This window comes from Eretmochelys imbricata, chromosome 6 (genome assembly GCF_965152235.1).
Source record: "Eretmochelys imbricata isolate rEreImb1 chromosome 6, rEreImb1.hap1, whole genome shotgun sequence".
NCBI classification, from domain to species: domain Eukaryota; kingdom Metazoa; phylum Chordata; order Testudines; family Cheloniidae; genus Eretmochelys; species Eretmochelys imbricata.
In genome coordinates this window covers 90,443,546-90,471,297 of record NC_135577.1, presented here as the reverse complement: position 1 = coordinate 90,471,297, position 27,752 = coordinate 90,443,546, and the positions used below count along the sequence as shown (strand labels likewise).

Below are 27,752 nucleotides of genomic sequence, written 5' to 3'. Positions count from 1 at the left end.
CAAGCAGCATAGAGATACAGTTTCTCCTTGTCAGGGATTTTTATTCCCTTCCCCTCTTCTTTGAGCTCCTCTTCATGGGGTGGGGAGAGCAATTAACAAAGTGTTGTGTCCTTTGAAGTTCCACAATAATTCATCTGGTCTTGGTGGGCCTTCTTTGTTAGGCTGGAGATAACACCTCCTGTTGGAGACTAGTATTTCACAGTCATTAATGCTTCTTTCCTGTCTGGTGATTTACAGTTACAGATAATTACAGTGCAAACACTCAGATATGACCTTACAGTATGGGATACAGGTGTTATAAGTGACATCAATGCAGGCAGCAACTTACAAGCATTCACTAAAGGCTAGAGATTAAACAGATGTTTATAACTCTAATATCTATTTTAACAACATTAACACACAGGTGAGCCAGACTAATTCCAGCTGTGTATTTGTCAGTGTCCAAGTGGGGCATAGGGCCCTTGGCATGAGCTGGCACCTGGTTTGCCAGCATCACAGCCAGTTAAAGAGAAAAACTGACTTCCAACAGACCCTCCCTGTGGAGCAGGCTGCCTTGGCCAGCAGGGGGCACACAGGGCCCCATCCCTAGACCAATCATGGAGGTGGATGCAGATGTATGAACTCGGATAATACTTGAGAGGAGTCAGGCTGGGGCAGTTAATGGAAGAAGGATGGGGAAGTGGATCCCACACACTGTGGCCTGTGCTAGACCCCCCCCCCCCGATTGCCTCACCTTGTGCAGTAGCTCCCAAGTCCCCCAGATGCAGGACCAGTGGACCAGTAATATAGGTGGGATCTGAAATGCAAGGTGCAGGCAGTGGCTGGGGTTGGGGAAGGGAAGGGCAATGTTATTCAGCCCTAAATAGGCAAACGGCCCAAGGGACAGACTGGGTTTCAATAAAGGAGGAGGAAGCCTCTGCCTGGGGGAAGACGTGATTTGTGCCACAGAGCACAAGGTGCCTGTACTGGAGCGGAATATGAGGTCTGTGCCAAGCAGCAGGAAGGGTGGATGGAGGGAACACAGGGTTTGCACCACAGAACAGGAGGCGTCTGTCTGAGAAGGAATACAGGATTTATTTTGGACAATTCAATGTTCTAGAAACTTAGAGCCAAAGCAAATGGGCTGGGAAAGCAGCAGTTCCTGGCAGCCTGACTGCTCTTGCTGGCAGAGCCAATACCTCTCTAGGATAAGGCAGGAATGTTGCTCTTTGTCTCCAGTTGCTGGAGCTCAGAGTCCATGTCTCAGGCAGTAGCAGCAGCATATTTCGCATCCCCAGTCCGCTCTACCTGCCAGGCACCTTCCCCTGCACCCTGTTCTGTCAGCTTGTGAAAGCCAAAGCAAACTGGCCTGTGCTGGGTGCTTGTGGCAGGCACTCTGCCTGCATGGCCAGGGCTCTTCATTAGGCCCAGTCCACGCCTGTCTCGCCCTGTTCTGGCTTGCTCCACTCCCAGTTGGAGAGTGGCCAGGCCCAGGGCAGGATGACACCAATTCATGGGTGGGGTGTGGGAGATTCAGAAACGTGGTACCAGACGGTTAATCAGATAGAGCACCCAGTCGCACTCCACTTTCTAGCAGATCCCTTCCCCTAGAGAGTCCCATGCATCTGGAGGGGTTCTGTGCAGGGAAAGGGGGAGGTTAGCAACCCCAAGAGAGCCCGGCTTAGTACATGGGATCTACTCAACAGGAGCCGTGACTGCATGGCCAGCCTTGCTCGTACAATACATGGGGTTCCATAGCTTGGGCAGGTGACGTCTGAGAGAGACTTACTGGGAAAGGACTGGCCTCCAAAGGATTTCTCCTGGAGGCATCTTGAAGCTCTTTGCAGAGAGCCTCCACCCAACCTTCTCCCTCCCTCCCTCCCCGCCCCACTCTCTGCTCTAGACAGACTGAGCCTAGCTAGGCAGCTCCCTTCATATGTCCATGGAGAATGGCTAACCTCACCCACTCCCCGAGTTCTGTGCCATGTCCCATCTGTAGCAAGAGTTAACGGCCAGCGTGTTGTTGGACCCAGTTCTTCCCATACACTGCATGGTCTACCCCGGAGCTACCTTTAGCCTGGAGAAGATCAGAGAGCCACTTTGGCAGGTTGATGAGTGTGTTGTGTGCATGTGTCCGGGTCTGTGCAGCAGTGACTGACTCCCAAAAATAAGTGCCGCAACGCACGGCCGGTACCATTACTCATACGTGATCATACAGCCGTACCAGAGCACCACAAAACTAAAACAATGCTGGAACGGTGTTCGGAGCATTCCGGCATGACTCCAGCCCTGATGTGCAGGAGCATCTGGCAAGCTCTGTGTGTGGGCTGCACGCCCCTGTGCCTTGTACCTGGTGTCTTCATTTACAGCTGTGCAAAGTGAGCATAAAATGCTGCTGCCCCAGCAATAAATAACAAAAACAAAAACAAAAAAAAACTCCAACCCTTAACAATGGTGGGGCAGCAGCTGTGCCGAGACCACCCCCATCTGTGCTGATCAGTTCTGTCTCATTCCCAGTACATTTCCCAGACCTGGGGAAGGGCTCGGTGCAGCTCAAAAGCATGTCTCTCTCACCAACAGAAGGTGGGCCAATACGAGATAGTACCTCACCCAGCTGGTCATTCTTTCCCCTGTATCTTGCATCCATCTGCTGTCTCTTGTCCAGTACTGCGATTGTAAGCTCCTTGCAGCATAGACAGTCTTTCTGTTCTGTGTTTGTACAGTGCCCAGCACAGTGGGACACATAGGCACTACTGCACTATAAATAACGAGAGGTGCCAGGCTTTGTAGAGTCAGGCCCTGTGTGAGCACCCATGTCTACAAGTGCCTGTCTCTGCCTGTGCTTGTGAGCACCTGTCTCTGCTTGTCTTTGTGCCTGTTGGGCATGCCTGTGTCTGTGCATGCCTGTGTCTGTGTGCGCATGTGTGTCTGTGCATGCCTGTGTCTGTGTGCGCATGTGTGTCTGTGCATGCCTGTGTCTGGGCATGCCTGTGTCTGTGTGCGCATGTGTGTCTGTGCATGCCTGTGTCTGTGTGCGCCTGTGTCTGTGCATGCCTGTGTCTGTGCATGCCTGTGTCTGTGTGCGCCTGTGTCTGTGCATGCCTGTGTCTGTGCATGCCTGTGTCTGTGCGCGCATGTGTGTCTGTGCATGCCTGTGTCTGTGTGCGCATGTGTGTCTGGGCATGCAGCTGGGACCAGGGCATAGGGGATCAACCAAAAATCATCGTTTCTGTGCTTGCCTTTGTTTGTTTACTTTTCGCTCTAGTAAACAGTGCAGCCCCAGAGATTAGGAAGACGGGAGCAGGAGGAAGAGTAACTGGACTCTGAGGTTATGACCTCCTTGTGGATCCTGGGTTATTTACATTCCTCAGCTTCAATCCCACAGCTACTACAGGCCATTTTCTTCTCAGAGTCCTGCTGCGAGTGGCTGGCTCTGAGGTAGCCAGGAGCTCACTGATCACCAGCGGTCCTGCCCTGTTCAGCCCCTACTGCTGGAGCTCCCCCCACAGCCAGCATGTGAAGTTGTGTGTCATTTTCATGAATGGAGAGCTCTTGAATGGGGATTTCAGGAGCTTTTAGCCTCTTGGCCCCCACGTGGCTGGGACGTGCCAGAGCCTGATGCCCTCAGGGAACTGAAGGGAAGTGTTGGATTGTGGCTGCTTGGAGGGATTACAGTGGAGAGACAAGTAGCATCTGGTTGTCATTAGCGAGGAGCTGCTGCCAGGACCCAGACAGAGTTAGGCAAGAAATGCCCAGGAATATCAAAAGGGGGAGGAGGAGATTGAAGGCACTTGAAGATGTGAGGATAGGGTGGGGCAGGGAATACAGGGCATGGGGTGAGGGATATGGAGGAGGAAATAATTTTCTTCAATACACAATTTATACTAGACTGAAATCCCGTCTGTCCTGGCGGCTCAGCAGCTGCACAGATAGCCCAGGTAATGAGTTTGGAAGATAATGCAACTAGGGGCATCTGCACCCACTGCCCTGGAGCTTGGAGAGCTTGCAAGAGGGCTCCAAAGCCTCCAGAGACAAGTTGAGTCACGTAGCCAGCGCTAACCATCCTGGCTCCAATGTGGGGGCAGCCACAGCTTGGAGTGTGACTAAGACTCTGTAACAACTGCCCCTTTCTGCCTCCCGTTGCCAGACCCTTTCGAACTTCTCTACCTTCCACCCGGCCTCTAAGGTGTGTCCTGCTAAATTCCAGGGGGATTTATTAGCCAAGTTGGTGAGGTTGCCTCATGCGCCCAACAACACCTGTGTGTGCTCCCTTGTGCATGCATCAGTGTGGAGGCCTAACGGCGGCGGTAGTCACAGCATCCTCCAAGAAGAGTCCAGGGGTGGCAGACAAACAGGGCAGCTGACTGGAGTGCAGTGAGGGGAGCAGAGGGGCAGTTGCCTGGCCACCATAGGAGACTGGAATACTAGTTCTCTGGGCCATTGCCTGTGGGATTTAATGACCTGGGTTTGGGCTCATCTGCTGAGATAAGAGCAGACACCCCAGTTAGGGCTTGAAGCAAAGCCAGTGTCTCTAGGGGATGAGATGAGGAAAGTGTGGAAGCAGCAAGCTGCTCTTTCTGTTCACTGTCAGGGAAGGGTACTGAGCTGGCCAGGATAGGGGTTAGTGGACACCTCTTGTCCCCAGCCCCAAAAGCTGGGCTGCCCTGCCCTCACTGCCATAGTGATCTCTGCTTTTGCAGATTCTGATTCTCTATGGAAGCAGGAGAACTACGTGTCATCCACACAGTTTCTCCAAGTTCTTTCCAGTGTCAAGATAAGTGAGGAGAAGATGGAGACTGGAGAGCAGACCAGCCAAGGAATGAGCAAGCAGGGTTTGAAGTCAAGGGGCAGTGGAAACTTCTATGATGATGATGAGAGACCATTTGGATGAGAAGCTCTCTCTGATTGAGGACCATCAAGTGGGCAGGACTTGTAAAGTGACTTTAAACTAGGATGGAACGCTGGAGAAGGGATTCTGAGGGCTTGGCTACACTTGCGAGTTACAGCACATTAAAGCAGCCCCGATTGCCCTAGCTCACTACCCGTCCACACTGGCAAGGCACATAGAGCGTTCTGACTCCATGGCTAGAGAGCTCCTGGTATTCCACCTCGGCAAGAAGATTAACGTTTGGTGCGCCTTGGCTGAAACGCCTGGGCATCAGTGTGAACGAGGTGTTGCATTACTGCGCTCTGATCAGCCTCCGGAAACGTCCCATAATCCCCGTAAGTCAAGTGGCCCCTCGTCTCATTGTTTTGGAATCGCTGCAGGAATGCGGATATGCCCTTTGAAAGCTCCGTTTCTGACAGCTGCTGCTTATCTGCTCCAAGACAAAGCAAACCATTATTGTGGAATGCTGTGTGTGAGAGAGAGAGGGGGGAGAGGGAGCTGCTGCTATCTGAACTTACAAGACAGCATGCTGACATGCTCTCAGCCCTTCCAAAACCCACTCTCTCTCCCCCCACATACACACAACACACTCCCTGTCACACTCCACCCCACCCTACCCCCCATTTGAAAAGCACGTTGCAGCCACTTGCATGCTGGGATAGCTAACACAATACACTGTTCTCTGTGGCCATTGGAAGAAGTGCTAATGGGGCCATGCCAGTGCGCTTGTAGCTGTCAGTGTGGGCAGATTGCAGCGTTTTCCCTACTGTGCTCTACGAAGGCGGGTTTAACTCAAAGCGCTCTACATCTGCAAGTGTAGCCATGCCCTTAGTCTAATAACCAGACGTGTGCTTCCAACATCCAATGTCAATGAGAAGAATGAGCCATTCAGCAACAGGAGATGAAGAGAAGGAGCATACTTACCTATACACAAACACCAGGAGTATAGGGAGCTAACAAGAACCACAAGGGGTACTAAATGATGGAGGCTTGGGTCTAGTGGGAATAACAACCTGAACTATCAATGTTGAGGGATATGAGATAGGTAGAAAGGGAAGGAGAGGTGAAGGGACAGCACTATATGTTCAAACCTCTTACTTTACAAAAGTAATTTGGGGAGGAGTTAGGAAATCTAGTGAGTACGGTGCACTGGGAGGAAGTATTAAAATCCACCAGCACAGGAGAAGGTTGAAGAAGGCTAAAAGATGCCACAATGGAGGGGTGAGAGATGACATTTCCTCTGAGAGAAAGGTGGACAATATGGCTTTGGAGCTGAGTGGCTAAGATCTGAGAATTGAAAAGAAGAACCTGTAATGGAGCAGGAGGGAAGAACCAGCAAGAACAGAGAGTGTGTTAAAGCTGCAGGATGAGGATGATGTCAGGAAAAAAGCAGAATCAGTTAATGCTGCCAAAAAGCTAAGGAGGCCCTGAAATGCTTTCCCCCCATATATCAGAGGGAAGAAGAGCTAGAAAGAAAGCAGGTCAGTTAATAAATGAGGGCGGGGGGGTGGAATCAATGAGGGTTCCTAAATGGCCCAGATACTGAACTCATTTTTAAAGTCCAACCATCCAGAAAAATGAAGAGAACCAACTTGTGATCAAAGGCAGGGAAGTGAATATTTTGAAAATTCAAATATACACAAATCAGCGGGTCTGAGGAACATACACACCTACTAGGGCATCGACAGTTATAGCACATTTGAAATTCATGGCCAACTAGACAAGCACTGGCAGACTACAGAGAAGGGAATGTGATGTCAATTTTCAAAAAGAAAAAGTGATCCTGGCAATGACCAGCCCATAAATCTAACTGTTGTCCCTAACAAAACAATGGAAGCGCTAGTAAGAGAGAACACTCCAGTAACCATCTAGAGGACAATGGAACCATGAGCACCATAAACAAGTGGGGTTTGCAAAGGATTCTCTCCAGAGATGTTGGTTGCTTTTCCATCACCCAAAGCAAGTGGACAAAGGGAAGGCAGCAGGACTGAATCATTGTCTCTGGATGTAGAAAAACATGTGATACAATTTCTCCCTGGGCAAAATGAATTCAGTTCAGCTTCACTACATACCTATCACGTGGCCTGAAAAATGGTTGATGAACCATAATCTCAGCTCGAACAGCAGCACCAGTGTACAGAACATCAGGAAGGAGGCCGAGGGCCAGCCAGGACAGGAAGAGATGATGAAACCAGAGGAAGTGACCGAACATCATGCAGGCAAGCCTGATAGAGGGGTGAGAGAAAGAGAGCATCATGCAGGGCAAAGTCAGAAGACACCAGGTACTCATATCAGCACAGTTCTGGCCTACAGCCGCGATTATCAGAGCTCATAAGTTAAATGGTGTTGGGCTTGTTGGTACTTGCATGGGAGATCCTACCTCCTGTAAAACCCTGGATGCTCATGAAGTGCTGTGGGGAGTGGCCCCTCTGAGTAGGTAGTGAATCAGGGCACCAGCATGGTGATAGAGGAGGTACTGACTTTTGGATGAGACATAAAACCAAGGCTCAGGCACTTTGTGGTCACTAAAGAGTCAATGACTTTTTGCCTAATAGCCTGACCTGCATCCTGGTCAGATTCCAGCTCTACACACTCTCCTTAAATGCCCCCTGTCATTTCTTTTGGATACTGGATTGCCCTTCACTTCCTGTGTTAGGTGGTGGTGGCGTGGACCATTCATCAGCTGGCATGTTGCACTCCCAGGGTGGGGGTTAGCAATCCCTGTCTGCACATCCTGTAAAGTTCTTTAGGATGAAGCCATGGGGTACAGATGTTCGTCTTCACTAAGATGAATCTGGGTAAACCCTGCCTGTGTCATTCAGAAGTGCCCTCTTATCAGCAGGTGTGGCAACAGGGTGTAGTGTTTGGAAGCAGCTCAGCCTCCTGCCCCTATCTGCACAATGTAGGAGCCTGCTGCTCCCCTGATCCTCCTATGTTTTCACTCCAGAGCAAGGCAGGATCCCGCCTTCCCTATTATTTCATTCTGGGTCAATATTATGACAGCTAAAGCCAAGAGTGCTGCATCCACATGATAAGCAGCCAGAGACACTAAGTTGGGTGTGGATGGTGCCTGAGTTTGGCAGTGGAGAATGAGTGCCCAGCATCAGGAAGGACAGATTGTGGGAGGGGGCGACAGGCGGGGCAGATTGATGGATAATTGCCTCCACCTCTTGGATAATTGCCCCCTGCTCACCCCTAACTCAGGTAGGGAGCATAATAGCCATGTCCCTGAAGAAAGGGGACTACAGCAGTGGTTCTTGACCGGGGTACATGTACCCTTCGGTGAACTCAATGGTCTTCCAGGGGGTACATCAGCTCATCTAAATATTTGCCTAGTTTTACAAAAGGCTACATAAAAAGCACTAGTGAAGTCAGTACAAACTAAAATTTCATACAGACAATGACTTGTTTTTACTGCTCTATGTACTATGCACCGAAATGTCAGTACAATGTTTATATTCTAATTGATTTTTATAAGTATATGGTAAAAATGAGAAAGTCAGCACTTTTTCAGTACTAGTGTGCTGTGACACTTCTGTATGTTTATGTCTGATTTTGTAAGCAAGTAGTTTTTAAGTGAGGTGAAACTTGGAGTATGCAAGACAACTCAGACTCCTGAAAGGGGTACAGTAGCCTGGAAAGGTTGAGAGCCACTGGACTAGAGGATCTGCTCAGGTGTTGGGCGCCCCTCCCCTTAGCAGCCCAGCCCCATTCTCATGGGAGGGGATCGGCTCAGCTCACAGTGTGGTGTCACTTGCAGATGGTATCTACCGCTTGCTCTTCAGCGGTCAGCGCAACAGCTGCCCTCCTATACATGCCTTGGAAGTTCTCAGCTCTGCCTGTGCTGGCCAAACAGTGGCAGAGGGCAGCACAAACACGGCCTTTCCAGGCCCCTCTCACCCTGCGCTTGTTATGGTTACAGCCCTGCTCCGCTGGCTGGTGTCTGAAGCCTGCTGTTTGTTTTTGTCCAAGCACAGCGCTCTGCAGCTGTTTGAGTGACATTCCCAGGGGGCCTCTTGTTTCTCAGCTCCATTCCCCTCCAGAGCCTGGGGCGAGGCCCAGGAAAGAAGAAGCTGCCTCACACAGGGTGTTGCAAAGAGCCTGCTGTTTCTTTGGGACCGGAGCAACATGCCCAGCAAAGATGGGTTCCTCCTGACTTGCACCCGCTGGCCCAAGCCGCACCTGTGCACACCCTCATCTGCTTGGGTGCCCCTGTGCACTTCTGTCAGTGCCTTCCTCCGTGGCCACACCTGCCCCTGGGATTTTCACTCTCGAGAACATCTGCCTTAGTAACTAAAGCTCATGATTATCCAGGCAGGAGGGGCAATGTGGGGTGTGCTTAGGAACCATATGTGCTGTCCTTGGCTGGCAGGGCATGTTGAAGGCAGCAGATGCACTGGCAGCTCTGTGTTTGTGCTCCCTCGGTTACCTGGTACTGCCTGTACCATGGCTGGGCTGGGAGCTATCGTGGCTCAGTATATTCTTCCTGCTTCTTGACAAAATAGAACAAACATCCACCCACAGCTTTGGCCTCTCAGGGTAGTTCAACTCCTCCTGCCACCTGTCTCTGGCCCAGAAATGCTGCTGAAAGCCTAGCCCTGTGCAAGCTGGTATTGAAAACACAGACTGCAGCAGCTGCCTCTTCACCAGCACCAACTGCAGGGATCGCACCCCCCTCGTGCCCACTCACTCTGCGCAGTAGACGGGGCCAAGCTGAAAGTCTCAGTGTCCATCATCAGGGGCCCACCTGGCTTTGGGCCTAGGTATCTCATCAAGAGCCTCTCTCCATGGCAACAGCCTTCCCTGGCAGCTATGGACAATGACATTCTCAACCTTGAGGGTGAAGCTCATGAGACAGGGAGCCTGAGCTCTCTTGGTAAGAGGGCCAGCGCCTGGGGACTCATTGCAGAAGAGAATAGGGGGGGGAATAAATCTCCAGAGCCAAGGCTAGAACCTCCGTCAACTTAGCACTCTCACAGCTGCCACCAAACCCAGTGCTGGGGAAGGGGAACACGACATAGTGAGGGAAGAGAGAGTGGGAAGGATAGACGGGAGGAAGGAGAAAGCTGGCTCTCGTTCTGGGATGGGAACGAGAAGAAAGGAGCAGCAGCAATAAGGCAAATGCTCATTTGGGGCTTAAGCCTGCAAAGAGGGATTCTTCGCTGCTCCCCTTCCCTGGGCCTCAGACACATCACTAGGCGCTTTCCATTGCCCAGGACTCGGGGCTCAAACAATCCACAGTGCAGCCTTGACACTGCCATCTCCCAGGGCCCATGTGTCAGGTTCCCCTAAGAAGACTTCCCTTCTCCTAGGACTGTGTCAGAGCCACCACTGCGTCACACCCTGCTCTCCCTGTCAGATGGGAAATTTGTATGGGGGGAGGCCGGGGGCTGCTCAGAGGCTAGGCCCAGCTGCTATCGGCTGGGTGGGCCAGCATCAAGCTGCCTGCAGTTCTTTTTCTCCCCCTTTGGCCATCCCTACAGTGAGGCTATCGCTCCCCAGGGCAGGCCTAATCCACGCCCAGGAACAAAAATAAACAGCAGCATTCCGGCCACGTGCAGCCAGGGGTGACTAACCGCCAGCCACTTCCTGCGGTTGCTGACAGCAATAACAGCAGCCTGTGCTCACAATGGGGGGGGGATGCACAACACAGCCCACTTCCCCCAATTGTCAGCCTCCTCTTTAGCAAACAGACCTTCCCCTGTCTCCCCCCATCCTCCGCACCTGGCCTGGGAGGGAGCTTTGACGCCACAGGAATTTGCAGCAAGGGGCTAAGGAATGTTCTAAGTAACATGTTCCGTGGTATTGCAGGGGCTGGCGATATCGCTGCCTGGAGGGTACTTGCCCTCCACACTGTACTGAATAGTTTCAGTCCTTATGAAACACAGAGACAGAGGGCACAAGGGCCCTGCTACAATGCACCTCACTCCTGTGCAGCAGCACCCCTGCTAATCCAGCCCTGGACTCCCCACACAGCTCTGTCCATGCACCTCACTCCTGGCCTGCAGCACCGCCTGCTATTCCAGCCCTGGACTCCCCACACAGCTCTGCCTGTGCACCTAATTCCACACCTGTTATTGGCTAAAGAAGGAAATTGGATGGGAGCTGCTTCCCTTGTACTTAGCACCATATAACGATTAAACGTAAAGTCATGCTGCTTCCAAAAAGCTGTCCAGCACCTAGCTCTTGTAAACATCACTGCTGCTACATGCTTGCACTATCCCCTGGTGTCTTAGCTACTCTATATACCCTGTTGTCAGTGTCCATATTAGACTGTAAATTCTTTGGGTTATGGAGCATGTCTCTTTGTAGATGCAAGGCCAAGAACACTACTGGCTCTTGATAAATTATGTTACCCCTTTGGTCCGAGTGGTTAGCCGTATTTGGGGCCTTGCTGGGTTGTTTTTGTTAGGAAGAAAAATTGATGCTAAGTCAGTTATTTCTCTGGTGCAATCCTGTTTATTTGCAAAGACTACACAAAATCTTGCTTCCCTGAACACAGTGGAAACAATCAACAGCAGGTAGTTTCCTTGCTCAGAAATCCAAATCTGCCTTTCCAATGAGTACTGTGCTCCAAAGAAGCTCTGTCCCTTTCCTCCCAAGGCCAAGCTCACAGTTTTATTGCTGTTTTCTGTTGCTCTCTCACACAGCTGTAACCAATCATTCCCCTAACGTTTGCATTTGCAATCAGCCTCAGGAAACCCCTCTTATTCTCCCGAGGCTAGTTCTTGCTCAAGCCTTGCCATGGGGCCCAGTGATTTGGGTGGTGGCTTTTATTGTTACTCTGAAAGCTATCACTATGTAAAGGGACATTTAATTACTCCTTCCATTTAGCCTAAATAAAGCTTTGGTTTTAACGAGGTCTGTGATTGTCTAGTGATCAAAGATCTGCTTGATGGCTGCCATTAACACCTGCCAACATAACAATAATAAACAGGTGACATGAAGGGACTCCCTTCTTTTTGCAGAAATTCTGATGTACTTTGAGCCTCTCTGCAGGGAATGCCCCCAACCCTGAAGAATGCCAGTGGAAAGGGAATTGTCCCTGTGAACTATGCAGCTTGATTTCACCAGCACAAACTGGAGCAATATGAAACAAAAGGGGTGAGGTGGACCCTGTTACTGTCCCCATAGCTACTCTAGAGACACCATCAGAGGACCCAATCACATGAGCCACACCATCAGGGGCTCATTCACCTACACATCTACTAATGTGATATATGCAATCATGTGCCAGCAATGCCCCTCTGCCATGTACATTAACCAAACTGGACAGTCTCTACGTAAAAGAATAAATGGACACAAATCAGACATCAGGAATGGTCACATACAAAAGGCAGTAGAGAAAACTTTTATCTCCCTGGACATTCAATAACATATTAAAAAGTAGCCATACTTCAACAAAAAAACTTCAAAAACAGATTTCAAAGAGAAACTGCAGAGCTACAATTCATTTGCAAATTTAACACCATTAATCTGGGTTTGAATAGGGACTGGGAGTGGCTGGTTTACTACAAAAGCAATTTTCCCTCTCCTGGAGTTGACGCCTCCTCATCAATTATTGGGAGTGGACCACATCCACCCTGACTGAATTGGCTCTGTCAGCACTGGTTCTCCACTTGTAAGGTAACTCCCTTCTCTTCATGTGTCAGTATATTTATGCCTGCATCTGTAATTTTCACTCCATGCATCTGAAGAAGTGGGTTTTTTACCCATGAAAGCTTATACCCAAATAAATCTGTTAGTCTCTAAGGTGCCACGAGACTCCTCGTTGTTTTTGTATCCTTCTCAAGCTGCATATATCCCCAGACACTGTGATAGCATTCTTTGATCCCTGTGCAGATTCTGCTCTTTACCTGCAGCTGGGGAAATGTTCCTCTTTCCTTTATGCCCCAGTCTTTCTCCTGAGCCTTGTACATCTCTTGCCCTGGAGGTGGATGGCTCAATTTCCCATTGCCAAAGCTTTGTGTCAGCCAGTCTGTGAGGCATTAGGGAGTATGTGGCCAAGTCATGGGAACTGAGCTCTGCTGGTGTGGAGTAACATGATGTTCTGCATTGTGACAAAGCCCAAGGGTACTTGCCCATCCAGGCTGTGTTGGCTTTTTAATGTTTTTCCTTATTTTCCCATTGTGATGGTTTGGGGAATCTGTCTATGTCCAGCTTATGAATTCTGGTTCTTTCTATGAAATTGCTGCATTGAATTCCTTGGTGAGTCAGCCATGGTTTGTTGAGATCCCTGACTCTTTCCCTCACCCTGTCTGGGAGAAGCTACAGCCCAAGCAAAAGAAGTCATTAACCTTAATGACTGTGTGCTCATCAAACAATAGGTACGCCTGAGCTGGAAAACGGATTCAATCAAGTTTATCACAGGGAGTGCGGAGCACGGGTTTATAAAGACAAGGAAGTTTGAGGCTGGGGAGAGAATGAAGGGCCTGGCATGCTTTGATAGCAGAGAGGTCATTTTAGACTCCGGGGTCAGCTGATGAAGAAGGCAGCTAGTTGCAGGAGAGAGACACTCCATGATTTGCAGGAGAAGCCATGGGCAGGAGGGGGATCCTGGACTCCTTAGAGGACTCTGATCAAAGCCCAGAGAACACTCCAGAGTGTTGAGGAACCTGAGGCAAGGAACAGCATGCAGGTGTGTTGTTGTTTTTACCTCAGTCTGTATCCTGCTTGTGTTGACTAACGAGATTGTGTTAGGTTTCAAAGTAGCAGCCGTGTTAGTCTGTATCCGCAAAAAGAACAGGAGTACTTGTGACACCTTGGAGACCAACAAATTTATTAGAGCATAAGTTTTCTTGAGCTACAGCCCACTTCATTGGATGCATGGAATGGAACATATAGTAAGAAGGGGGGTGTGTGTGTGTGTGTGTGTGTATATAATACACACACACACACACATACAGAGAAGGTGGAAGTTGCCATATTAATTAACCTCTTACAGTTTGTATGGCAACTTCCACCTTCTCTGTATGTATATGTGTGTGTGTGTGTGTGTGTGTGTATGTATGTGTGTGTGTATATGTATATGTATATGTATATATATATATATATATATATATATATATACACACACAATCTTCTTACTATATGTTCCATTCTATGCATTCGATGAAGTGGGCTGTAGCCCAAGAAAACTTATGCTCTAATAAATCTGTTAGTCTCCAAGGTGCCACAAGTACTCCTGTTCTTTTTGAAGATTGTGTTAGAAACCTTTACAAATCCCGTGTGTTATGGGCCTCAGCTATCACATATTCCTGCAGGGGTGAACTGTAAGCCAGAGCGCCCATAGGGTTGGAGCTCTGGGCAAGGGTGTTCTTAAGCTACAGGGGTGTCTTGGAGGTGGTTAGCACTGGTCCTGTGGCCTTGGGTAGCTATATGGCAAGGTGCCATTTCCGTGAAGGGGTAACAGACAGGCTGTGTCCAGGAAGTGTGCCAGAGAGGCCAAAGAAAGAGCCAGGGCTGGAGCCTGCCCAGACCAAGGAACACTTACAACGCATGGGCCCAGTGTGTTGGGACCCAAATGCAGCAGCCTGGTGAGTGTCCAGAAGGGGGAGCTTGACTAGGGCTGTGACACTCATCCTCTGCCAATTTGCCAGGTCAGAAATGGGAAAGTTTGTCATGTTCATGAGCTCAGCTGCAATATGTCAGATGGGTTCAGATGACATGTAAGCCCTGCTGACAAATGATTCCCCACCACTGCCTCCTGCATGTCCTTGTGAAGGTGGACGCTTAGGCTAGGAAGTGCTTTTCGAGACTTGTCCCTTAAACTCAGGAAGGGCTGAGATGGAACAGACCAGAGGAGCAGACTCTGCCCCGATCTGTTATTGACAAGAATGCGCGTCTGTTGGAGCCGCATTCCAGCGCCTACTGCACACACCCTGGGAACATAAGCCCACAAAACAGCCAGATGCAGCTCAGTGCTGGGGAATTCCAGCTCATCACAGGGGCCTCTTGCTCTGCTCAGAGCACAAGTGGATCATGTTTGTTCCCTTGTGCAAAGACTCAGGAGGATAAGGATTTCATCTGCACTATTGTCACCACAGTGGAGGGCCAAGTCTATTTCCTAGGAGGACAAGAGATGTTTGAACCCTGGCAGTAATGCCCCAGGATGTGGAATCCATTTTGTGCAGGGCTGGTCCTAATGCCCCATTGTGGATCCTGCTATCTTCAGGTGCCCAAATCTGCCCTACCCACTATAACTGCAGCTTTGACAAGACACTCTGGGGTACAGAGAGAACATAAATGTCCTGGTTGTTCCTTTACACCAGTGGTTCTCAAATTTTTATACTGGTGACCTCTTTCACATAGCAAGCCTCTGAGTGCGACCCTCCTCCTTATAAATTAAAAACACTTTTTTGTACATTTAACACCATTATAAATGCTGGAGGCAAAGCAGGTTTTAGGGTGGAGGCTGACAGCTCGTGACCCCCCATGTAATAACCTTGCGACCGCCTGAGGAGTCCCAACCCCCAGTTTGAGAACCCCTGCTCTACACCAACACACTGAGAGTGGAGTTTGGCTCCTCATGTTGCCAGGGATTGTTATTTCTGATAACTGGGGAGTTAATTTCCCACACTTTTATAACTGGAACCCTGACTCAGCCCACAAGTCACCACTTCCTCACTCATGAGATTTCACCCTCCAGTGTGTTCAGAAGCAAAACAAGACATTCGCAATACATTGGCAGTGACTAGAGTTTGAAACTCTCTAGGGCTTTGCTCTTCACAAGGCAGCTGAGCTGGCAAGAAGAGCGCAGCTTCAGAGTGGATTGGCGGTATGATGCCAGGGTGAGAGGAGCCCTAGGGCCAGTCTCTTTGCAAGTTTGCAGCCAAATAACTCAACTGGATTTAATTCACACCTTTGTTTCAGTGCAAGTTTCTGTGTAGACAAGTGCTTGGACAGTCACATCACATAGGTAGATAATCTAGATTTAAAATGACACCGAAAACCCCCTTGCAAGTGCCAGCATAGGTGGGATTATATGAAAAGCAATGTGAAGTCCATGAGTCTCAGGTTTCAGTCCTGGGCTGGAATTGGGCTGGTACGCAGCGGGGCAGCGTATTGACACACCTCTTCCAAGCTGCTTTCTTCTTCTTCTGTTTGTCAAGAAAAAGAGTAAAAAGCAAAAGTCACTTGGAAGCTGTTATGTCTGCAACGAAGTCCTTGAAAATGTGAACCGTGCACACAGCAGTGCAATTATAGCTGCCTGAGTTGCAGAATACATGGCTCAATAGCTCTGGGACAGGTGGGGTTTATGATTGTGGGCAGAATGTGGCAGAATACTGCTACTCCCTTTCTCCCCTTGACCCCCACCACAGTTTGGCACCTGGTTTTGATACAGCTGAAAGCTCTTGGCAAGCTGGGAAGCCCAAAGGAAAAACTAGAGTTGCCAAGAGATATGTAAATGTCAGAGTTCTTACAAGAAAATACTATTTTCAAATCATATGACATACGGCCCCCATCTCTGCACTATAGTCATGATGGGTCTGGCTTCTCATATTTTGCAGCCAGCGGCACTGTCCCATTCTATACATTTGTGTTATGTAAAGACAGTGTGTGGGGGGGGAAGGAGACTCTTGGGGAAGGGGACAGCAGGCTTTTACAGCTAGCTTGAAGAGCAAGATTCTCGTTATTTATTAAGTGCTGACTGTGTTCAGGACTCTGTAGAAGCCATAAGCCCTGCCCCATGGGATTTACAAAAATAAATAGCCAGAACCAGATGCTCCAGGAGACCCAGTGGATGGTGCTAGCCTGGAGCTTTTTTAAATACTGTGGTAGCAGCTTGTACTGACACAGCCTTCCTGGGCCATGCAGAGGAAGGAAGTCTGCAGGAAGGAGGGTGAATACCGTTTTGGGGCATGGAGAAGGTTTCGGCCATAGGACGTCAGCTCTATGTGTCTCTGCAGACAATGAGCTCTTGACTAACACAGTCATCCAGGCACCTCTGGGAAATTTGAATACTCCAATTTTTCTTCTAGTTGAAGCAAACTAGTCAGCTCCTCAGCATAGACACAGCCTCTGTATGTTATGGCTACGTGGGCTGGTGCATGCAGTGCATAAAGGCAGCAGTTCTGCACAGATGCCTTTTAAATGAGCTCCATCAACTCCAACTGGCTCTCAAAAATCAGAGCAATCAGGAATCTGTGCCTCTGGCCCCTGCAACAGCTCAGCAGCCCAGGGCTGGGAATCCTCCCCCAGCTTTCTCTGAGCTCCCCATACATGACAAGTTTAACTTGGCAGCTGTCAAGAAGGACCAATTGTTATCATTAAATCCACCCACCCACGTGTCAAACGTCTGATTTAAAAAAAAACCATGAAAATCATGGAGTCCAATACCACAGCCCCGGTCTGTGACATTCCAGTCTGGAGTGTATTACACACAGATTAACATACAGCGACTCTTTATAGTGTGAGTGTTTCAAGGCAGGGACCAAGTCTACATCTGTGTGTGTAGGGCACCCTGCACCATGTGGCCCTGACGGAGGGCTCCAGGCGCCGCCACAGGATAAATATTTATTAATGAGAACTAATTAAAGAGAAATCCTATGTAAAGGCATAAACCCCAGGAAGCAGCTTTAAGGTGCAGACTGGCTTTCGAGAGCTTGAGCTTCAATGTCAATATTCTATTAAAGAGCAAGAGGGACGGAGAGCGTGGGAGAGAAAGAGAGAGCCGGACAGGCAGATTAAACAGAGGATGAATCAGCGAGGGGCATAGAGATTAAAGTGCCCTACTGGGTCCCATCTATGCGCTCACTGGAGAGCCAGGGCAGATCGTTTTCTACAACCTATTTGCCATAGCTGAAGGGTCCCACGTGATGTGCTTTGTGTGACCTAAGGCCGGTGTCAGCTCACACACCGCGCGGTGCGTGCCGCCGTGATGGGGGAGGCCGGAGGGCTGGACGAGAACAGACTCCCTCCCGCGGACACACCTGTACACGTGCCCGCTCCCACCTGCGCGCCCCATCTGCACACAGGGACCGCACGCCCAGGCACAGCGGCACCGGCGCACTCGCAGGCGCGCGCACCTGCGCGGGCGCCCAGAGCCAGGCGCGTGGCCACGCGGCGCTGACGCATGATGAAAGGCAAGGAGCGGCCACCCGGAGGCTGGGGGGCTCCCAAGCCCAGAGGATGCAGCGCAGCTCCGTGCCGCCTCGGAGGAAGGGAAAGCGGGAGGGAGGGTGTGAGCTGGGGAGGGACTTGGGAGGAGCCCTGGGCTCATGAAGCAGAGCTGCAAAGCAGGCAGGGCAGCATTCACATGGCCCGAGAGCAGCCCACAGGAGCGGGAGGTGCAGAGGGGCCCCAGAGCAGCCAGTGCAGGAGCAGGAGGGGACCCTGTGTGACGGGATTGAACAGGGCAGAGGTGGTGTCAGAGTCCCAGGACTAAGACAGCTTGGACTTGCATCTCAGCTGTCAAGGTCCCTTGTCTCTGAGCACCCCTCATCCCATGCCACCTCGGGGGCTCTGTAACACTGGCTCCCTGGCCGCTGGCCACTGACCACTCCCAGGCCTCTCCCAGGGCTACGCTGCTGCGGTCGGATCCACGGTTGGTGCAGTGTTTGGGACGCTGGGGTCCTGGACTGTGGCCAGCGTGAGGGCTCCCAGGAGTGCCACAGCCAGGGGATCTCGGCATGTCCCCAGCTCTGGAATCTCTCGCAGGGACCAGTATGTTTGTTTCGGCTGGGACACGGGACTCTTCACTGGGGCAAAACTGAGGAGGCAAAACCAGCGATGCAGCTTCTCAGCAGTTTCCTGAAGCTTCTTGTGGCTCTTGTGCTGCAGGCATCACACACTCAGGTGAGGGACCCCCAGCTTCGAGCACCCCCCCAGCGTGTCTCCCACATAATGGATCTGGGGGAGCTGAGAGGGGCATTGGCAGTGGAAGAGACCTCAGGGATCCTGCCGTAATTGTCCCAAGCCCCATTACCCCCCTTGCATCACTGTGGGGCTAGAGCATCACTGAGGAATCGCTCCTGTAGTGTATTTTTGCAGGCCAGGTACAGCATGTGGATCAGTTTGAAGCTGTTCTTCTTGGGTTGCCCCACCACTACCTCTCTCTGGTGTCTGAGTTCCAAGTGACCCCTTGTTCCTCGGGTCCTCCCTTAGCAGAGGAACAGGGGGCTGACTTGGGTACTGCTAGGCTTGCTGACGATGTGGGGAGAAGATGAGTATCTCAGATGCTCTCTGAGGATAAGGCTGGCTCCAGCTAATTTCCAGGAAAAATTAATTCCCAGGAAACATCTTGTGAGAAGAGAGAAAGTGCCATTATTGTAGGGAAGCTGCAGTGGGGCTGGAGCTTCCAGTCAGTCCAACGACTGCTCGTTTAGCTGAAAGCGTCTAGAGAGGATTCTGAGCTCATTACCTGTCTCTAGGCCCAGGCCCCAGGAGAGCAGCCTCGCAGGTGCATGTCAGGGCAGCTTGGTGAACTCTGACCCCCAGGAATCCTTCTATACCTGGCAAATCCCATGGAAGAGCCCCCTGCTCCTGGGAGAAAAAGCAGAGAGTTTCCCGTCTGCTGAAAGACAAGTGGGAGAATCACCTCCCCAGAACCCCTACAAGGGCCATACCTCCCATGGGCATGCACTGTGACCAGCATGGCAGCAGAGTATTACTGCATTGAAACAAGGGTGTGACATAATGCAGGGACACCATCTGGTTTCCAGTGAGTGAGATCTTAACAGTGACCCCCTCCCTTGCACAGCTTCTCGGGGAAAGTCTGCCCAAGTAGCTGGTTGGGTACCCAGGGGTGGCAGGAAGCCAAACCGATCCCAGGAGATGGTGGGGGGGTATTCCCCCCTTTTAAGCTGACATTAATTCACTTTGATTTTGGTTTATAAACATTTGCCATTGAGGAAAAGTCCATCCCTGCTGACACCCCTGTGTTTTGCTTCTGCTGAGCGTCTGCCAGCTGACCGGGACTACTCTCCTACCTGCTGCAGCCAGCCCACTTTGTGCTGTGATCCCGTCACAGCGGGGCAGCCTTGGCCAGCATTTGGATGGCAGAGCCCCGCCAAGGGAAACCCAGGGCATGGCATGGAGGAATTAGGATTTATCCAGCATCCCAGGTGCACATGGCACTTCACAGCTAAGTACACGTGGCCCCTGCATGTGTCCAATAGGGGCAGATGACAACATGCTGTGAGCTGGCGGGAGGGAATCAGATGGCGCTCTGACAGCATCCCGATGGTTGGGGTATAAAGACTCATAGCTAGCTCAGGAAGGGGCAGAGGGGTGCTGGGGACTCAGTAGGGGGAGCTCTCTCCTTTGCGGTGTTTTGCTCCATTCTGGGTCAGAAGTGACCCCATGCCCCAGTGTGGCAGGACAGGTGCCAAGGTGATAGGTGTCCTGTGGATGAGATGTAAACTGAAGTGCTGACCACGTGTGGTCATTAGATCCCCTGGCATGTTGGATAAGAGCAGGTATGTCAGCCTGGGTGTCTTCTACCTCCTGCAGTTTGAAGTTACAAAAGTCTTCACCTTCACACAACCTCCTCAGCTGTTGTTTAGTGAATTATGTCCCACCTAGCTCCTCTTCTGGCACTCAGGGCAGGGTTGGTCCCTGTTGTGTTGCACTCAGTCTACAGTAGTTGTAAACTTGTTTAACTTCACTGCTGGGCTCTGTTACACAGCTGCCATATTACAGCCTAGAGGTGGCCGCATTAAGTGGTGAGTGAAATGATCCCTTGTGGGTCTAAAGTACTTTGGAACTCTTCCGAATATAAAACAGAAAGGCTGGATAGTGCAGGGAACTGGCTGTGCAGGCTAGCATTACAACCGCTATAAACATGCTAGATAATACTTAGTCCTGCCATGAGTGCAAGAGATTGGACTAGATGACCTCTCGAGGTCCCCTCTAGGCCTATGATCCTATGCTATTTATTATCATTGTTATTTATTAGCTCAGTTGCCTTTCTGCTTCTCCATGTATACCAGCAAGTGCCCCGAATGTCCACAACAGATCTGAGCTGGAAGGGCCAAGTGCCCTGTGGGTGGGTGGGTGTTGCAGGCAGATGGGTGAGAAGGGGGGGGTTACACCCCAAGATTTCGCTGCATTGTGCTCACTCCCTGCTGCCTCTTCCTAAAGGGCCTGGGTCTCACCTCTCCGTATTTCTCTCCCTAGCTGTGGGACAGGTTCAGCAGAAACAGCACCTCAGAAGGGCAAGGTAAGTTTGCAGCTGCTTATCGTGGTTGTGTGTGAGAATATTAGATCCCCTGTGGGCTCTGGAATTCTCTCTCCCCTCCTCCCTGCCCAGAAGCTTGGGGATCCCCTCTGTCCTCCAACCCCAGAGGAGGAGACAGCCCGGGGGGAGGGGACTGGAGGCTCCAGAGGGAGGTGATGGGATATGGCCTATGGGGAGTCAGTCTGGGACTATCATCAGCCACTTAGGGGGAGGTGGAGGAGTACAAATGGGAAATGTGTTGGCAAAATGGCTCCCCTGCACCTCCTGGAAGTTAGATGCCCCAAGACCCCCACATTAATGCACCCTCCAGAAAGGGCTTATCCAGCCCTCCTTCGGAGCCACTGAGCTCCAACAGGGCAGCTCCCTGGGATCAGAGCTGAGCAGAATTCTTCGGGTGAAACTTTTTTTTAAAGAAAACTGCAACTCCAGTTTGACCAAAATGTTTTTGTCAATTGGTGTTGAAATTTGCTGATTTTTCAGATAAAAAAATCAGAAAAAGCCAAAAAGTTTTGTTTGGACATTTTCAGGCAAAACATTTTGACTTTTCTTTAGACTTTTTACGACCGTTTAATTAAAAAAAAATTTAAAAGATGAAAAAGCTTAACTGCAGGTTAAATTCGACTCCAGGAGGGTTTTTGTTTTTACTTTTTTGGAACTGCGGCTGCTTGATAAATTCCAAGTTGAGCTCTGAGGCAGCTTCTCCTCTGACAAGGTTTTGGGTGCTATAAACCCTTGTGCTTCAAGACACGAGCCAACATGTAACTATTTGGGGTTAGAAGGAAACTTCCTCTGAGGGCCGGCTATCCCATAACTGCTACCAACAGACTTTCTTGCTCTGATCCATCTGGCACTGGCCAGTGTGGAGACAGGGTAGTGATCTAGCTGGATTGCTATACGATCCAGTACAACAGCTCCTTGATGAACACTATTTTTTGGCATGTCCCAAATCAGGACACCATCCCCCTGCCTTGTCCAAATGACATAAAATTTTCCAGAAAAAGTCAACCACCACCACAGGCCTCACTCCCTAGTTTTAAAGCTGATCAGAGTTACTTGGTGATTTTTAGATGGGGGCCAGCATTGGGCTTCTAGAAGAAATGGGGCTGTTGTCTGAACTATGGAGTGGTGCCACATTTCTCCGTATCTAATGGAGATTTTTATCAGTGTCTGGAGATGAAAAATAGCCTGACTCCAGTGCAGCACATGACAGATGAGACAGGAAGAGAGCAGCAGATGGGACAGCTCAAAGAGGAGAAAACAAATCCGTTAGCCTGGAGAGAGAGAGAGAGAGAGTCATAACGCTGGCAGCTGCCTGTAACTTTTGGGGCACACAGCAGGGCTTGCTCTGATGCCTGTGCCAGGTACATGATACACCTCCCAGACTCTGCCCTCACTCAGCCAGTAACTCCACTGTTTAGTGAGGGCTTGAGGGAGCAGGCCAGCAGGCATCTTCTGGGCATGAGCTTATGAGGCCCCCCGCCCCACCTCTGGGTCTCTTCCAGTCCTGCCCTTCCAGGAGGTTTGGGGCCGCAGCTTCTGTCGGCCATTGGAGATGCTGGTGGATATTGTGTCCGAGTACCCCAGTGAGGTGGAGCACATGTTCAGCCCTTCCTGCATCTCCCTGCAACGCTGCACCGGCTGCTGCGGAGATGAGACCCTGCAGTGTGTCCCAGTGGAGATGGCCAATGTCACCATGCAGGTAAGAGCCAGGTGGGCTCAGCTCACAGTGCAGGGACTTGGGCTCCTCTCCTGGTAGCTAAGATAACAATGTCAGGGCATCACACAAAGGTGGGAAACTAAGGCATGGAGAGGTTAGCTGACTTCCCCAGGACACAGTGAGTGAATCAGTGTCAGAGCCAGCAGCAGAAGTCAGGAGTCATTCCTGACATTCCACTGAACCCCGAGGCAGGCTCTTTCCCCACATACATGCCTCGCCCCTGGAGGTGCGCTGAGCAGCTGGGGAAAGTGAGGGGGGACCCTGGGCAGCAGGCCCAGTGCAGGGAGACGCCCCCAGCCAAGAGGCCTTGTAGGCTGGACTGGAAGGGGGATCGTAACCCCGACAGGGCGGGGGCGATGCTGGGAAGAAGGGTCCTGCCACCTAGAGCCTGAGGGCATGTGGTCACCGCCAGAGCAAGTGTCTGACCTACAGCATCCCTGCAGCACAGCCAGGGCCTGAGAAGGAGGCCTGGGACTTGTGAGGAACAGATTGAACTTCCCTTGCATTCCAGAGACGCTGGTTGTGATGTCCCCGTGCCACAGAGCGGGGTTATGTGTTTTCCTTTAACCTTTCCCATTTTTTCCTTATTTTTTTAAATTGATTGCTGTTTAATAAATTGTATTTGCTTTGAACTGTATGTAATGATCAGTGGGTCAGGGAAGCATCCAGTGCAGAGAGAGCACCCCGGAGTGGGGACACAGTAGCTCCTGCCCTAAGTGACCATGACAAGGTTGGGGGTCGAGCCCCCCAGGAATCCTGGGCCCAGCCTTGTTGGGGTTACAAGGACTGCCACACAGGAGAGTGGAAGGGGAGCCCTTAAGGTCAAGCAGGCCTCTGGGTAAAGAGAGTGGGAGTGAAGACTCAGATCCTTTCACTCGCCAATTCCACCGGGATAGTGTACAAGCCAGGAAAGTTCCCCCATAATAGCAGGACCATTCCCCTGTTACACATGCACCCCAAGATTTCCCACCCAAAGAATGTGTGGTGCCCACAGCCTGGGTTCAGCAGATCCTGAAAACATTGCTTTGCTTCTCCCGTTCTCCTGCCAGCCTGCCCCCAACACTGTCCTCGACCTCTCCAGCCCCACAGGCTTCTGATGCCCCAGGGGAACAGGGCTCTCGGGATGCCAATGCAGTCACTAGCTGTAATTGGTGATGGGTAGGTGACCCAGCGTCCCCAGAGACACCTCTGGTTATGATGAGGGGGTGGAGAAAAAAACAGAACCAGAGACATAGGGATTTGTTTTGCTGCAACTTCACAGCAGTGTTCACCTCACCTTATCCCACCAGGGGGCACCACGCATCACAGGGACAACAAACCGCTCTCTATTTCGCACATCCACACGGATACATGCAATGTTGGGCTCCCTGTGTTTGTAACTGTAGGGTCCAAGATGAGACCTTTCAGCAAAAAAGGCAAGTCATAAAAGGGAGAACAGCAAAGAGCCAGTGACTTTTGTTCCCTTTCAGCTCCTGAAGATGAAACCAGCAGGGCAGGCGCCCTACGTGGAACTGTCCTTTACAGAGCACAGGCAGTGCGAGTGCAGGTACGGACCATCCAGGCTCGTTCTTCTCCACCATGCAGGGCATCGCCCAGAGCAGGAGAGACCCCAGGCTGTGTCACCTCTTACAGTGAAGGCCTCAAACCCTCCCACAACCCTGGGGTTGGCAGGCCACCATGGACCCCTTGCTAAGTGGCTCTCCAGCACCATCTAGTGGCCTCTCACGGACATATAGAGGCTGTTCCAGAACTGCACCGTTTTCCAGCCTGCCGAGAAACTCTGACTGCTGAAGAATGAGTCAGGCCCAGATTTTCAAAAGTGGCCTCTGGTTTTCGATGCCTCAGTGTTAGGGGTTCAAATTGAGATACCTGAGGATTGATTTTGAGAGGTGTGTGGAGCAACTACAGCTCCCGTTGCCTCCCTCTGAAGTTGTGGGTGCTTAGCACCTCGGCAAATCAAGCACAAGGGATGTCAGTTTGGACTCCCAAAACAAGTGGCCACTCTTTTGGCCATGTCTGCCTTTGTGTCTGACCCTCACTCTAGTTCCTCATCTGTGCTGTGTCCTGGCTCCTCCCCTTATCTCCAGGTGCTACTTGGATTGAGAGAAGCTACACTGCATTAAATACTTTCCGGATGTGCATTTGCCACAAGTCATTGATGTCATTGGCAAAAGGATGTTTTATCATTGCAACAGGGAGGAGCCCAAGCGTGGGAGTTCTAGCAGGCAGTCTGTCAATTAGGATGTGGTCCCAACCCTGTGGAGTCCATGCTATTTCCCTAGCACCCCATCCTCCCCCAGTACCTAGGGGCTCTGCAGATGCCATATATGCAGTGTGATCATTTTACTCTCTCCTTTTTCTCCTCCAGGCCTCGGCGGGATACCCTGAAGTCAGGAAGGTAAGCGCTATTAGCAGGGATTCTGGAGTTTCGGACTCTCAGCCCTGGCTCATCTCCCATCCATTCAGACTCGTCTTTTTCCCCTTTCCTTTTGAAGGAGGAGACCCAAGGGCCGAGGCAAGAGGAAACGAGAGAAGCAGCGGCCTAAAGGCTGTGACCTGTGAGTGGGCGTTAATCCAGGAGGAGGGGTCAGGGCAGTGTCTCTTTTCAGAGGTTTCTCCCAATAGTGGCTCTTTGGCTGCAGCTTGCTGCACAGGTGGGGCTTAGGGACAGCGCACCAGCACCTGGAGTGAAACTGCTACATCCCAACACACAGGGGTTGATACAGACCCAGGCCTGTCTCTACCATCTTTTCTGTGGATCTCAAAGTACTTTTCAAACGTTCATTAAACCCTCCTGATCCCTGACCCTGGCACTGCCCCACTGGGAGGTGACAGTGTCATTACCCCCACTTCACAGGTGGGAAAGCTGAGGCACAGAGAGGAATGGACTTGCCCAAGATCACCCAGAGAACCAGGAACAGAGCTGGGAATAGCACCCAGAGCCGCTAGCTCCCAGTCCCCGTTCTAACCCTCCATCCTGTCTTTGTGCTGTGTTCTCTTTGCAGATGTGCCATTCCTCGCAGGTAACCATCTCAGCAGGAGAGGGCAGCACCACAGCGCCTGTACTTATTACCAAGTCCTCTAATTGCCTGTATGTATGTGCCAATTGCATTCTTGACTGAACCTTGTGGGACTTGTGACTATTTGCACCTGTGAGCTGTGACCCTCCGAGCAGACAAGAAGCGGTGAAGCGAGTGACAGGACAGGAGCATGGGCCCTTTTGCCAGAGAGGATGACCTGGACTCTTGCTTGGCCACCTGCAGGGATACAGTTCCAGGACCAGGGAAACTCAGCTGCGAGAGGCAGTCACCCCTTAGCCTGATCTGCCCCTGCCTTAAGGGCCTTTCCAGGAATCTCTGCACGGTTAACATTAGTGGTTAAAGGACCCAGGGACCAGATTCAGGACTGAAAAGCTTCATAATGAGGCTCAACAGGTCCAGCGCTTTGCATTCAACGCTCAGCCAGAGGACTGTGGGGGACAAGCTCGGCCAAACATGGGAATGTTTTTGTGACCCCTGCAGCTGAAGGAGTATTCTAAAGTGCTGAGGGTGCAGCAGGACAGCACAGAACCTCAGGGAGGTGCCAGCCCAGGGGCTGCTGCATTGGGAACATTCCCTGTTGTTGTCACCCACAGGAGTCTTGTGTTGTCACCTCCACCTTTGCAGAGCAACCCTTCCCTGAGCTGTCAGCTGGCGGAGGGGACCACACAGTCATGAAGGAAGGAAACTTGGTCCCTGGTGGGTACTCCAGTGTGGTGTCTGTCCAGCTCCCTGCACAGGAAAGACGTGGAGAAGCTGCAGTGAGTGGAGCTGGCCTGGGACCTATCTGCTCTTTGAGTTCCCTGGGTGGGATAGAGAATCTCAGGTCAACTGTATCACAGAGGGAATCACGACACCTCAGCACCTGGGCTGCAGCAGGTTCCTGGGAACCCTCCCCTGGCTGCAGTGTAGCAATTTTCAAGCCAAGTCTTTCTGAATAAAGCCTTACCATAGAGAAATCCAGAAGCCAGCTTTGAGAATGCATTTGTCTCATGTCCCCAACACCTGTTCTTATCTGCTGCCCTCTGAAAAGCACCGTTCTCCATGTGCTTCTGGGACTAGAGCTTCCTCTCAGCCTGTGCCTCTCCCTCATTCTCTACAGCACATCCTGCTAGTGCTCCCTGCCAAATTTCCAGTGTTTCCTTTTCCACCTGCTGGGCCTGGAGTTGCTCCATTTGGGTTAAATTGAGGCGCCTTGTTACTCTGTTCAGTAAGAAACCTCAACAGAGCTGATGGCCCCCAGATGGTACAGCCCAGAAATGCAGCATGGCCACCCCAAAAGCTACAAATGCCCCCATCTCCAGACACCTCCAGCCTGAAGGAAGGTCAACCTCTGCCTCAGCCTCTCTGACCTGCAGCCTCAGAGGAGGGGGAGCCTGGCAGCTATGTTGCCTGCCTAGGGAACTGTGGGATGCATGCCCATAAGTCATAGCACTTAACAATTGAATGTTGTCCCAGTGTAGCTGCAGGGCAATTGGACAACCCATAGACACATGAGCGTGGACGCAAACCACTCTGTTAGCTTTAATTGAGCTATGCAACCCCAGCTAGGAACAGTCACACTCACTCGGAAGTGCAGAAAGGCCTAAGGGAGTTTTGGCAGCACTCGCCACTCCCAGTTCTGAGCTGAAATCTTCAGTCGCCTCCCCGGCAACTCACAAATTTCACCTTTTCTGAGGCTCTAAAGCATAGGGTTCCTGAGTGATGCAGCCAGATTTCTCCCTTGGGCCAGGATGTGTTCTCCCCCGTTCTCCATCACCTTCCCAGCTCAGAATTTAACTCTAAATCCCTTGCTAAAGGAGTGACCTGCCCCACTTTCTCCTCTGATCTTCCCTACCTCTTTCTCCACACATGCCACCTCTCTGCCTTACCTCCCCACCACCTTTCCTTTATTGACAATCAATCACTGGGGACCTTCACCCTTGCCCTACTGCCCCTCTGCACTGGCTG

At 51.1% G+C, this 27,752-nt stretch overlaps 1 protein-coding gene across 2 annotated transcripts; it reads left to right on the top strand.

The window, feature by feature from the left end:
* Positions 1–18,130: 18,130 nt before the first annotated feature.
* PGF (placental growth factor) lies at positions 18,131–26,753 on the top strand. Of its 2 annotated transcripts, none has more exons than XM_077820352.1 (7): positions 18,131–18,664; positions 20,987–21,029; positions 22,550–22,746; positions 24,234–24,310; positions 25,133–25,162; positions 25,260–25,322; positions 25,770–26,753. In XM_077820352.1, exons 1-7 carry the CDS (start codon positions 18,599–18,601, stop codon positions 25,789–25,791), a joined length of 498 nt encoding a protein of 165 aa, XP_077676478.1. In that variant the 5' UTR covers positions 18,131–18,598; the 3' UTR covers positions 25,792–26,753. The 2 variants fall into 2 exon arrangements, with proteins under 2 accessions (XP_077676478.1, XP_077676477.1); XM_077820351.1 differs by lacking the exon at positions 18,131–18,664 and adding an exon at positions 19,862–19,932.
* Positions 26,754–27,752: the final 999 nt, after the last annotated feature.

Bases quoted from the DNA above. Each gene is read 5' to 3' on its own strand.
- PGF (XM_077820351.1), top strand. From the start codon at position 19,864: ATGGCAGAGCCCCGCCAAGGGAAACCCAGGGCATGGCATGGAGGAATT. The intron at 24,311-25,132 runs GTACGGACCATC...TTTCTCCTCCAG, and splicing joins CACAGGCAGTGCGAGTGCAG to GCCTCGGCGGGATACCCTGA. The intron at 25,323-25,769 runs GTGAGTGGGCGT...TTCTCTTTGCAG, and splicing joins CGGCCTAAAGGCTGTGACCT to ATGTGCCATTCCTCGCAGGT.